This window comes from Condylostylus longicornis, unplaced genomic scaffold (assembly GCF_029603195.1).
Source record: "Condylostylus longicornis isolate FDR11 unplaced genomic scaffold, ASM2960319v2 ptg000055l, whole genome shotgun sequence".
NCBI classification, from domain to species: Eukaryota; Metazoa; Arthropoda; class Insecta; order Diptera; family Dolichopodidae; genus Condylostylus; species Condylostylus longicornis.
Window position 1 is genome coordinate 7,216,354 of NW_026578024.1, and position 14,387 is coordinate 7,230,740.

At 25.5% G+C, this 14,387-nt stretch overlaps 1 protein-coding gene and 1 non-coding gene across 2 annotated transcripts; both read right to left on the reverse strand.

Moving 5' to 3' along the window:
* Window positions 1-1,581: 1,581 nt before the first annotated feature.
* LOC129611970 (putative defense protein 3) lies at window positions 1,582-14,353 on the reverse strand. Its single transcript, XM_055525401.1, has 4 exons — window positions 14,350-14,353; window positions 11,879-12,040; window positions 11,097-11,319; window positions 1,582-1,705 (listed from the first exon to the last, which is right to left on the reverse strand). Exons 1-4 carry the CDS (start codon window positions 14,351-14,353, stop codon window positions 1,624-1,626), a joined length of 471 nt encoding a protein of 156 aa, XP_055381376.1. The 3' UTR covers window positions 1,582-1,623.
* Window positions 5,560-5,631, reverse strand: Trnad-guc (transfer RNA aspartic acid (anticodon GUC)). Its single transcript has one exon. It is a non-coding gene; the product is annotated as a tRNA-Asp (tRNA).
* Window positions 14,354-14,387: the final 34 nt, after the last annotated feature.

Below are 14,387 nucleotides of genomic sequence, written 5' to 3' on the forward strand. Positions count from 1 at the left end.
GGACACATGACTGCCAAGTTTCATGAATCTGACTTTATTATTTTGCCGAATATAAAAAATTTGCTGTTGAAGTTGTATGGCAGCCACCCGAACCAGTGCAGCTATCCCATAAAAATTTTTAGAGCATGTGTAGAATATAATTGGACACATGTATACAAAATTTTATATTTATACCTTTATTAGTTTTTGAAATATTTAAAATAAACTCTTTGAGTTGTATGGCAGCTACCCGAACCCGTTGTCCGAATTAGTCCAATAACAATAGGGCTCGTCCTTGGCACAAAAGAAAAAACTTGTGAAAGTTTGGTGTCGATTGCATTATTCGTTTTTGAGTTATCGTGCGAACGGACGGACGGACGGACGGACGGACGGACGGACGGACGGACGGACAGACGGACATGTCTAAATCGACGCAAAATTTTACGCTGAGCAAGAATATATATATATGTCCATACCGCAGATGACTCCTTCAAGTAGTTACAAACTCCATACCAAAGTTAATATACCCTTCACGAAGTGCAGGGTATAAAAATCATAAATTTCTTTCATTTCGGGATAGAACCAAATCCAATATAATAACAACATAAACATGTACTAAAATTTTATACAAAATAATTAAAAGCAACTATAATTAATCCGCAATAACATCAAACACAATATTATGTGTACTAGAATTTTGAATTGGATTCATATTATATAAAAGCAATATTATGCTGATGTTGCATGTTGTTGCATATCATTAAGCCTGCATATTAGAAGAAATGCATTTAATGTGAATGAAATAAGAATTTAAGTTTTTACCGTAAAAAATATTGTTATTTGAAATGGAAATTAGGTGCAAGAATACGAGTATAATGAATTTTATGAAAATAAAAATAATTATATAAAAAATTGTAATTAAAAGGAAAAAAATTAGTGTTTTTAGATTGCTGTGTTGCTATATTTCTAGAAGAGGATTTTACATTCTTTACTACATCTAGATGGAATTTCTAGAAATTTTATATTTGAGTTCTGGTTGTCATTGAAATTGACTTGGAAAATTTACAGGGAAACCTGGAATCATAAAAAATAAACCCCTACTAAAATTCAAATTTACATTTTTCTATTTACATTTTTAATTCTATGAAAAGTAGTTGCTTTAAATAGGACATTTTCATAACCTGATATGCAACTCTTTAACAATGTGGTCGATTATATCCTATCCATATCAATTTAAATTACAATTACAAGTACCTATAGCAAATAATCCGTTTAAATAATAAAAAAACTTCTTAGTAAGTAAACATGCAATTAAAGAGTGCACTATTATTATTACTTAAAAGTAACACTATTGGGGAAAAAAACACAATCTGCAAACTTTTATTAAATAAAATTTTTGTCTTTTACTAATTTAGAAAAATTCACATTTACATGGTTACAAAAACATTAACCTTTTTCGCAAATTATACAAAATTTTTCGCAATATTCTTTTACTAATGTGTTAAAATTCGATTTTTTTTTTTTTTAAATAAATTTTCCTAAAAATTTTTAGTTCATTTTTTTCAGTTCTTTTTTAAGTATTTTTGTTGTTGATGATGATGACGATGATGTTAATGGATCTTATATAATATTAAAAGAATAATGTTAAAGATGATGTGGTTCAGGAGCGGCATAACGTGCTACTATATCGCCCCAGAATGTTCCATAGTCTTGTAAAACAGTTCCGCTGAAAGTGCAAAGAAAAAAGAAAAAAAAATTAAAAGCAAAAGTATAAATAAAATATTGTATATAAGGTGTAAATGAAAGTGAGAAAAATAAATAAAAAAAAATTATGGTTGAAATAAAAGTAAAAAGCAAATAAATATGAGATTTTATTCCAACATGATTTATTATTATTTTTGCTTTTTTTTCTTCTTTTTCTTCCTTATATAATTATGAAAAGCAAGAAAAAAAAAAAGAAATAAACACCTTTGTGATTCATGTGGGATTTGAAAGAAAAAATTAGGTAATAAAAAAGAGTTAATTTGAAGGGAACAAAAATGTAACAAACTATGTACGGTGCCCTACACCTACCTCATATTTCTAAATGTGAATTCGGGTCGAAAAGAAATTTGAAAATTTCGCGTAGGTTATAAATATTGCTCTCCTATATTCATACGATATATACTTACATACTTTCATCCATATTAAACAATTAAATATTTTCATATGTTTGAAGCAGATAAACAAAATATCAAGGTTTGATAACACATGCATATACATTTTTATGTATGTAATTACGTATATATAAGTATGCAAAAATAATTGTACTCATTCAAGTGAAATGTAGTTTGCGGGTACTAAAATTATGAGAATAAGAGGGACTCGCTTCATAGAAATTGTAAATTAAAAATAATAGAATTAATAAGTAAGGGTTAACCTTTTATTCACTTTACTCCATGTTTTGTAATAGATTATTGGTAAAATGTGTATAAACATAATATGATACCATGTTATATAATATATAAATACACAAAATGTACCTGTTGTTTATACTAGTATATTTTCACCATTAACGACTTATTAGATCTAATATTATGAAATGAATATTATCACACATTTTGTAATTTTGAGGCAAAAGAAACTTTTAACAATAATCTTCTTAATAAATTTCCCACGTTTTAAATGACATAAGATCTCATATTCTGAATATAACCTTATACACTCAAACAAAAGATATTACTACATCTACCATAGCTTTTCATTTGCTCCTACTGAATTAAACATCGGAGCAAAACATTTTCTATCACGTCAATTCTGGTCTGTTCGGTTGCAGAAACAGTCATAATATTTAGTTAAATTTTCAATATTAGGCAGCCATTTTAGAAATGTTTTGTTTGTCAAGTACACATGCAAAATCTTACAAGTTAAATTGAAAACGTAGTTACAAAATCTAGCTAAATTTTGTATGTCACTAATCAGCTATGTATACCATTACAAAAAAAATTTGTATTCAATATGGAGGCAGAAATATTGCCTATTTTGTTATTTTTTTAGCAACTTCAGAACAAAGTTATAGTTATATTTTTTGGCTAACAAAATAGTGACTATTTTTTGCAATGTACGTTCAGTACGCATTGTTAGCTCTATTGATTAATAAATTGCTTAACAGAGTGCATATTTTATTAAATTCTACTCAATTAAATTTCCTGAAAATATTCTTGTGTATGCGGTATTTTGTCAACAATTTTCTTACAATGTAATTCTTAACATACATACCTACATATGTACATACGTAAATATTTCCTCTACTAATTTCAATATTTAATTCGCAATAGTTTTTTTGCATTACTTATAGTTTCATTTTAGTGTCATTTTTTGTTATTTTATTTTTATTTCCCAATATAACCGGCTCTTTAAGTTTATTGAACCAAAAATTAAGTAAAGCACTACCAATTCATACAACACATATCTATCTGCACAATAATATACATAAATATATATGTACATATGTACATACATACATAGATTAAACTGGTTTATTTGTTTACTTTCCATATTTACAGAACACCAACCTAAATTATAAGGAAATTTTCTAAATTTATTTTGTGAAAAAAGAAAAATAAAAACAAACGAGTATCAATTTGTATATTTTATTTTTTCCTATATAAGTATTCTTTCTCTTTCCCTCTCTTTTTGGCGGTGTCTTTCACAACATGTCAACTAACATTATTAAAAATGTTGACAGAAAAACATACTATTTTGTAATATCGAATATTCGTAGTAAATCAATTATAATTTGGAGTTCAAATAGGTCTCCGAAATATTTTCTATCTCATTCAATCTTTTTAAATTTTAATCAATTTTTTTATTTTTATTTACAAGAAATATATAAATTATTAACCCATATCTTAAGGCAATAATGAAAACAAAAAAAAAAAAAAGAAAACTGGTTTATTAACCGTGCACCGGCTTTTTGCCGTTTATTTTTGGTACACTGATGGAGACATACTCTGTATAATATGCATTTATAATAGAATGTATGTACATATGTATATGCAAATATGTAAGTGTGTACATACTAATGCCAATATCGAGTTAAAAGTATTATTTCTATAAGCAACATTATTATTTGCTTTGATACTCTAAATAATAATATCAAAATGTTGAAAAATATTGAATTTCAAGTGGGTGCTCTTAAAAACAAAAATACCAACCAACCCAACATAATAATTATCATTCTTCATTACATTTGTAATGTACATAATATGTGTGTGCACATAGTCAGTACATTTATACTATGAATGCTATATGTAGCTCTATATTTTTTTCAATCGATAAAATTACGATAAATTATAGTGTTAAAGAGGCGCATTGATTGTTAATTAATTTTCAACTCGATTTTCATTTAGAATCAATTATTTAAAAGCTTTTGAATGCTTTTAATTTGCACATGAACAAAATTTAAACTTTAATGTACTTACATACATACATATATATCCATACTATATGTAAGTATGATCGTGTATTGTAAAACCGTAAAAATAAAGTTATTAGAATGAATGTATTTATTATTTTGATGCAAATGCATGTAGGTATGTGTATTAAGTTAGTTAAGTGTTTTGTATGAAATCTATTAGCTTATGCTAAAAAATTCTTTTCTTAATTATTGCTCATATTATGTGTTATACAATATAGTTAGTAAGATACTCGAATTATCTCTGCAATAAAATTATTTATATCATTAGAACTTATTTTAAATAAAGTTCATATTTACTAGATATGTACATATATCGTATATAAGTATGTTAAAAATATAAGAAGTGAAAAGGTTAAACCATGAACTTCTTTATAAATTCTAGGTAATTAAAAAAATAGAAATCAAATACTCATTTTAGAAAAAATCATTGACATTAAGTATACATACAAGTAGACACAAATACTGTACAGTAATTAAGTACATTCTACTAAGCGTTTTTGAAAATTACAATATTATTCGTTATAAGAAGGCATTGAAAATAAAATGCGTTCTGTAAAATCAATTTTGATGTATAAACTCTGACGGACGTTAGATCTTTTTGATCTTTAAAATATATGCAAGTTAGTCTCATGAACATGTGAAATGAGAATTTTACCAATAAAATATCCCGCCTGCGCGTATTTCTACCCTTCCTACTGTTTTTCCTCATGTTTACAAAACTTTTTTACATTGATTTCAAGATAGAAAAATTAGATTTGGTAGACAAAAAAAAAATGTGAAAATATTAGTTCCTTAAGGCGAGATCCTCCTACTTTCCCGTAGGTTTTTAAAGAAATACACAATATACTATTTTTTAAATCATGGATTTGATCGGCTATATTTTTGTTATATGGATTACATTGGAGCTACAAAACAGAATCAAAAACAAGTTGATAGAAAAATATTATTATTATCACAAAATAGGTACCAAATCAAAGAATCGTTATGCAAAACAGTATTTTCAACTATAAAACCAAATTGGCAATTAAATTGATTGGCTCCAGTCAACTTTCAGAAAATTTCCAATCAAAAAAATTTATATGTGAAAAAAGGAAAGAAAAAAAAATATAAAAAATTTATTCCTCCCCGGCGGGGAATCGAACCCCGGTCTCCCGCGTGACAGGCGGGGATACTGACCACTATACTACCGAGGACTTGTATAAATTGGTAAAATATCAATTGTAAAATTTTCCAATATAGTTTTAATAGAATCTGTAAAATTATTTGTAGTTTTTTTAACAAAATCTTTTAACATTTTTTTGGAATATTTTACACATAATTACGTAATTAAAGCGAATAAATGATAGCAATGAAATTTTGTGACTTGAAAACCGACTACTTATATTATATACATATTATATATTATGTATTCTACGTATTTTGCACATACATAGGTACTACATGGTACAAGATAACAGATTATATTTGCAGCACAAATTTTTGAAACTCTTAAATACTTATGCATACCTGCCCGTTTGATATAATGACCACAATTATGTACTAATGTACATACATATATATTTATATGAACCACCATAATAGTGAGTTTAATAAAATAATAACCAATTAATTCACACGATAAATACTTTTTCTGCGAAATTCAAAAATTACGAAATATTGAAAGGAAAAATGTTAAAAAACCAAAATCAGTGACAAAATCAGAATCTGGGAAATCTTTAAAGCTTAATTTTATAAAAGCAAAATCAAAATATAAACAAGTAGGTATGTATACACGCATGTAGGTATGTATATTAATACAACATAATATTTATAATGTGAGTATCTCATAAGTCATACGTAAACATTCAATTTTCTGTTAGCTATGAAATACATTTTTTGATTATTATGTCTGATACAGGCATATTTACATATAACTATGTATTTATAAACCATGTAGGTATTTATATTTATAAAAGCATATTCTATTTATATATTAAATCTTTTAGTGGACCATATTTGTGTAGTGTTCACAAAAAAAAGTTTAAAATTTTTAATACAAGTGATTTTCGAAACATTTAAACTGTATCATTCACATTTATAGGATACAAATTCTTGGGAGTTATCGAATTTCATATCCTAAAGCATATGCCTCAACCAAATAATAAACAACTCAATTCAAGCTTAATATAAAAGAGCTTTTCACACATAGCCTATAATTATTATAATATTAATAGTGAAAACTGATTTCTATTTACGGGCAAACAAATGTTGGAAATTAAGTTAAGTAATGCTATAGTATTGGCAATATAGTGAAGTTATTATATGAGTAACGCTTTCAAATCAAATGAACTATTTTGCTATTGTCAAAAATATATTCCATATTCATCACATTATTTTTCGGCAGTTATTACTTACTTTACATTGCAGTTAGTTATTTAGTCTAAGATCACGCTATGTTTTTACAGTATAAAATTAGAACTACTCAAAGATTTCTCTTAAATTTATGCAAACTTAATTAATAAGAAGAGAATTACATATGTATGTATGTACATATTTCAATTGACTGTCTCTAAATATGTATTATTGAGACTTATACGGAGGGAGTACGCGAGAATTTGACAATTTACTAACTATGCTCTTAATAAAAATCATTTCAACTATTTTGAAGTAACTTTTATGAAAACCAATCAGTTGTGAGATGATAGATTTTAGACGGAATTTAAAACCTAGTTTGAACTAGTTAATTAATAGATTAACAGAAAAATTTGAGATTGCAATATAAACCAAATATGTAATACCATCAACGCTATGTTAAATATTAGTGTGTTCGTATAAATTATTTAATGGGCTAATTTAAAACTGTACTACAAGAGATATATGCGTGTTTACATACAATATAAAAAACCATGTAGGTATACAATTATATTGTCATTCCACAGACTCGTTTATGCACTAATTGTTGAAGTGTTTACAGTTATACAGTAAATTACGAGTAATGGTTAATTTTTTTGGTCAATTTACTGAATTAATAATAAATCATTTTAAAGTCAACAAATATAGGTATTTAAGAGATGTGAAATAATTATACTGGAAAATTAATCATAACAATAAAAACTAAAAACAAAGATTAAAGTAAATTTTAAACAAACGCGAAAAAAAATCAAGTTTTCTAACCTAGAAATTTTTTTTTTTCATCGATGGTTATTAAATTTAATTGCTGCACAATCTATAGATAATATTATAAATATATTGTTTATATACATACATATGAACACATACCCGCTCTATACAAACACATATTTTTTATGCATTGTTTTTTTTGTTTTTGAAATTTAGTGAATGGTGCTGATTTTCCCGGTCGAAAATTTTGAAATTTTGTTTTTTTTTTTGTGCATTATGGCAAGCATTTATGTATTTAATTATTTTGTTTATTTTTTTAATCATCGTCCATTGATTTCTTTTGCAATTTTTTTTTTAATAATACACAACATGACTGCGGGTATTAAGTATACTATCAAATTAAATATTAAATTATGTGAGAGGTTAAATTAACATTATAATTGTTAAATCATTAAAAATATTGAAGAAAAAAAAAACCAATTAAATAATATTCTTGATTATTGTTAAGGTTACTCAATTCATTTTCACATAATATTGACCATATAGGAATAGGAAGTTGATCGGAAAAGCATTATGTTTTAATGGAATATGGAAGCAATTTTAATGTTGAGTAATATTATAAAATTAGAATTGAAGCCAACACAATAATGTAAGAATTAACATAGCACTTTATGAAATATTTTGATTGAAAGTTATTTTGATATAATTTGGAAACATGGAAAATTATTCAAATATATGAGTTTATATTGTATGTTTGAGGGATTAGCATATGTCATTAGCAACATTAAGCTTTAAAAATAATTTAAGACAGTATCAGCAAATTATTGCTTAAATAAAGCGACAGTAACAATTTTTCGCAATTTAAATTAAATTGTAATTTAATTTTGAGAGCTCTGCACCTACTTAAATTAACGAAGCAAGTCTTTAATTAAATCACGAACTGTTTCGATTTGAAAATTCGATTTCTTATGCAATACTCGTATTTGTGCTGCAATTTTTGAAGGCTTCTTATAAAATGCATATTCACCTCTATGTCCGTAAATTTTGAAAAACATGTGGCGTGTTATTTAAGATTACAGTATACTAAATGGCTTTCACTTTGAAATTTAATCAACTTTGCTTCAGTTCTATATTGCAGTAATAGGTTTTTACCTTTACACTCAGCTTAGAAATAAGTTCTCGTATAGAATTTTAATACTGTATTATTGCATTATGAAACGCAAGGTTTGTTTATTAATGGTTTTGAATAGACACTACATAAAATCCCTTAATTTGAATATAATTTTCGGAAGATAATTAAATTCATTTTGTTTTTCTGTAACAAAGTATTCGAATATTAAGTATAACATTTAAAAAATTAAATTATCTCATTAGTTTCCATTCTTCTTAACAATAATTCTTATTTGTTATAATTGATGTCAATCTCTATGCTACTTTTAAACTAATTTTAGGAAATATTTGAATAAAAAATATGTCTACTTGTCTACTCCTTCCTATAGTTACATGTTTTTTTATATTATTTAACTTAGTTGAAATTCTAAATAATGTGATTGACATTGATTTCGTGTAGAAGTTTAATAATTTCTTTTAAATGTAATATCGTCTTAGACGTGACTATGAATTGCGTCTTTTTGAGAATATCACACAAACACAGCATATTATAATATACCTTATATACTATAAAATATGGAGGATATCGAGAGAAACGAACTAATATAATTTTTAATAGGTACCGTGTTTCTTATTTATATACATAGAATTTTATATTGCGATTGTTAAACGAATATTAGTAACTTCATTGTTAGTTACTTTTCGGCTTTTTTTCCACTATATACGATGGTTTTACTTTTATATTTTAATTTAAGGAAACCTAATCTCACGCACATTTTTATGATAACGCAATAATATATTTTTCTTTCATAACATTTGTTATATAGTTAAGTAGAAAAAAAATGTTTTATTACACTTTTGCAAATCATGATATTCTTATAAATAGTTTAAGTTCATAATACGAAAATTTTTCCAAAATTATGTTCCAGTAAATTATTTTCCAGTATGTTTTTGATTTATTTGTGCATATTATAAGTAAATATGAATCCTAATCGCATCTTATTGTAATTTGTAGCCATTTCCAATTTATTGTATGAAATTTGAATAAAAGAATATACACCTAATCCCAAATTTACTCAGTTAATGATTTGTAGTCATGCCAATAATAATATCATTAAAATAACTTTAACTCTACTTCCAGTTTCCTTGTAATTCACAAAATTTATAGTGCTGAAATGGTTGATGCTAGAATGTATTCAATGGCTTGTTCATATTCCTTTTTAAAATGTTATATGAAAATAACATAAAGTCAAATTGTGACCTAATAACAACTTCAAATATTGCAACTAGTACTAATTTTTGTTTCTAGAATTTTAAAAAACTTTCATAAATTCAAATTTTTTGTATAATTTAAAAAACAATTATAATAATTTATAATGAATGAATCTTAACTGTTATACCATATAGTTATACCTATAGTCCTACTCCTACCTTCAAAACATTCATTGCTATACAAATTATATTGTTTTTTATTAAAATATATTTAGTAATGTTCCGTCTATTAAAAGAATAATATAAAAATAACCTAATAAGAATTGGATTACTATAATGTCCTTAATGAAATTATGATTATTGATTTCCATGGTGCCCCCAATACCATTTTTGAGAGAAAAGAAAAAAAAAAATCTTAAAATAAAAGGACTAAAATTCGAGCTGAACGGTTTAATATTTTTGTTTTGGAAACTTCCTAATAAGCGCAATAAAACCTTTAAAAGCATGAAAAAAAAAGAAACGATTAACTTATTTTCTTATTTTGGCATGGCACCACACAATAAGTATGGTGGGGTGCGGTGCAATTTAAGAAAACAAGAAAGCAAAACACTTTTTTGTATAATAAGAACCGTTTTGGGTAATTTTCTTATTTTGTTTTTTTTTTTTTGTAAAAAAGTATAAAATTTTCTATTTTTGAGCAAAAAGAACGACATAAGAAAACGAGTAAAAATAATAATTGAATGATTGGGTGCTGGGGTGTTGGATAATTTTGTCGCTGCTGGAAAATTCTCTGTTTTCACTTTCCTATGTATTATTTAATTAGATATTATTGAGTTGTATTTGATTTAGTTAAATTTGAATTTATAAAATTGTTTTCTAATAAAGAAAATTAAATTTTGTACAGCTTTCACGTGATTGGGTATTAAAATGAAATTAAATAGAAGTGCTGTTAAGGTCTTCTTAGAATTTGTTTAATAAACTTCTTTTCAAAAACAAAATATTTCAACTCATCCCTGCAACACTATAATTAGTATTCCGTGTCTAAATATTTTGTAACAATTTAAATTCCAAAATAAAATGCAATTTTTGCAATACATACTAGTATGTTTAACACTTCACTAACTCTGACATGAAATTAGAATTTAAAATAAATTTTGCAAAAAATTTGATATTAACTTCTATTATAGGGATTAATTAATTAATTATGTACTAATATTAATAGCATATAAAAGCTTACGTAAAATAAACTTGACCAGATTTATGATGTGGAGCATTCCATACTAATGTTGCACCAGTTTTATTCTTTGGATCAGCATGTGTTACAGCTGAACATTCTGGAATTGTTTTAATATTAAGTAATTGATCCCAATGTCCAATCCATTCATTAGTTTCAGCATCACGTGCTTGCAAGAAAAATCCACGAAATATTTGATTTGGATTATGTGCTGGATATATTTGAACTGTTATGATGAAAAAATAATATGAAATATATTGATAAGTTTGGAATTACATTTAAAGTGTTTAAAGGAATTTCGATATTTTAAATTGCAAAATTGTTAAAAATATTTTAATTTTTTTTATCATTAAATATGAAATTTTTATCACATTTTGGGTTAAATCTTTGAATACAATCCGAAATATCAAATTTTTGATAAATAAGCTTGGTAAGTTAAAATCTAAATTTTTATGAATTAAATTATACTGCCATTAAACAAAACATTATAAAAGGTTTAAAAACAAAAACATGACCAAAATTCGGGATGGTAAAATTTTGTATTTTATGTTATGTTAGTGGCACTTTCACAATGCACATACAAAAGGACCAAAACAGCCATCATTACAATCTTTAGTCTGTTTATTGTCTTAATTTTGAAAAATTTTCTAATTAGGTAATTATTATCAAAATTAAAAGAGCAGTAACATCGAATAGAAAAAATTGCAACTATTTTAGTATTTTATTATGAAAAGTTTAAAAAATCAAAAAATTACTGTGCAGCTGATTCAAAAATAAAAGCATACCTGTAACTTTTTGTCCAGGATTATAATGACTTTGACTTGCGACCACAATATACGGTAAAGTTTCTAATTTTTGAGATCTTGCAGCACCATGATTTGGTTGATTAACACGTTCCCTTCGAACACATGCATCAGCAGGAGCTCCATCTGGAAATCCATTACTAACTGTTGCGATTCCAAAAATAAATAAAATTGTTTTTACATGAACACTTTTCATTTTAAATAAATAGAAATTTTTTATTAAATAAATTTAGAACAATGCTTATAAACTCTTGGTTATGAAAATTTTTTAAAAATTGCAATTCACTCTTTTTATATTGGTTTGTTTCTTAATTGGTTTTCTTGTCAATATTTTTGAAAGTCTTTAACAATAAATTAAATAATTCACGAATTTGTAATCCTATTCTTTTTACAGCAATAATTAAATTAAAATCCTTTTTATTTGTTATTTTATCCCTATAAATCCTGATCCGCCAATTTAAATTTAAATAAACGCTAATGCAACGCGGCACAATTTCTTATCGTTCAATTTTTATAAATTTTTCAATTAAAAATCTTTTTCGGAACTTGAATACAAACCGTTTTAAAGTTTTTCCCTTCCACTGTTTTTTCTTTAATTTAAAAAAAAAATTTAAAGTAAAAAATAAAAAAATACTTTTTTCATACTTTTGAACGAATTAAAAGCTTGTTAGTTAAAAACTCTACCACTATACAACGGTATTTATGAAAAATGTTGCAATTTAAAACTAAACTAACAAAAAATGCAAAAATAAAAAAAAAAGTTAAAAAAAAGAGTTGATTTTCTGTTTGATTTTGATAAGTAATTAATAATATATTGTATATATGTATGTATATAGGTATGGTATAAGTGGTATGAAGGTACACCGTATGGCATACCAAATAATATGGAAACATATTTGAATTTATTTTTTGTGTGTCACTTTTTTGTTACCCAAATCGAATTGAAATCAAAAACTAAATGTACATGCAGGCGTTGAAAAAAGCTCTCACATCTGAATTTTATTAAATTTGAAATAGAAGAAAAACTTTATTCAAAAGCATCAAACAAAGCTCAATTACCTTAACTTTATCGAGAACTCCGATCAAACAAAAAAGTTTCAAATTAGACTGCATAATCAAAAGTGACGAACGTGGCTGGAAAAGGCGGAAATTTCTAAGTGTAACGCAAAGAACTACAGTGACTGATTAATTTCAATATTGAAAATTTTTATTAAATATGCAATAACGGTAAGCTCTAACCGTTATAATTCATTAGAGTTCTCATTGTAACATTTTTCCGTCAAACACTTTACATTCATTATATTCAGGGAGCGCGTAATATTCCATTTATTATTTTAAAATATATTATTATATAACAGTTTAAAAGAACGATCAGTTTTATTTCTGATCATGGTGTAAATTATAATATTATTTAATGAGTTTTTATTACAAATACAAAGTGATATTAAATTACATAAATCACAAATTAAACTTTAAACGAGTGAGTTTTTTTTTTGTAGTTTGAGCGTAAGTAAATTTTTTATATTTGTTTAAATTACTCAAAATAATTTGGATTCATTGTATCTCAAATATTCTCAATTTATTCAATTTTTTTTAGATACTATAATATTGTGAGAGGAAACCTTGAATAATTAAGTTATGTATATGTATGTAATGTACACAAACGTCACAATGAATGAGAGAATCAAAACTTGTAATTAATAAATTAATGAAATTCCGGAATTTTTAAAAAGAAAAAATATTGCACAAAATGTATAAAACCGGCTTTTTTTTAATCAAAATTCATATACATAACTATATTCGACTCTTTCTTACTTACTCATTTCTTATGGTCATTTCGAAATATTATTACAATGAATTTATTAATTTGAGTGAAATAAAAAAATTGATAAGAGATCATTTTATATTGTAGAGCCAGAGGTGAAAAACCTTTATTTACAGCAAGAATCATATGTGAACTATAAGATATTTTTAATTGTTTCTATTATTTTTTAATAATAATAAAACTAAAGTCTTTTACCGTTACCTTATTGCCATTAAGGGTTCTTGCAGACATGCAATTTCTAGCTTTAGAAATGTTTGATTGTGACACATGCGTATACAAGCAACTGTATGATAGCATACAATTAAGTAATCAAATAGTTTCTAATTTTTTACAGACTGATTGCAATTTTTAGTTTACGCATTTTATTTATATTGATGCATAAGCAACTATATTTCCGCGGAACAAATTTACAATCGCACAGTAATTGCAAAAATAAAAATCTGGAAGAGCTCTAACATAATTTTTAAATTTTTCTTTTAAGGTTCCATTTCTTTTCAACGATTTGTTTTCTTTTTATCTTAAGCGAGCGCCGATACTTACGATTCGCGAATTTGTGTTTTGATAACTCTGATCATGAGAGGCAAATTAAAGAAATGCTAGTGTACACTACATTTTTATGTATACTTACCCATATTACTATCTTAAACAAACTCACGTAATGATTCA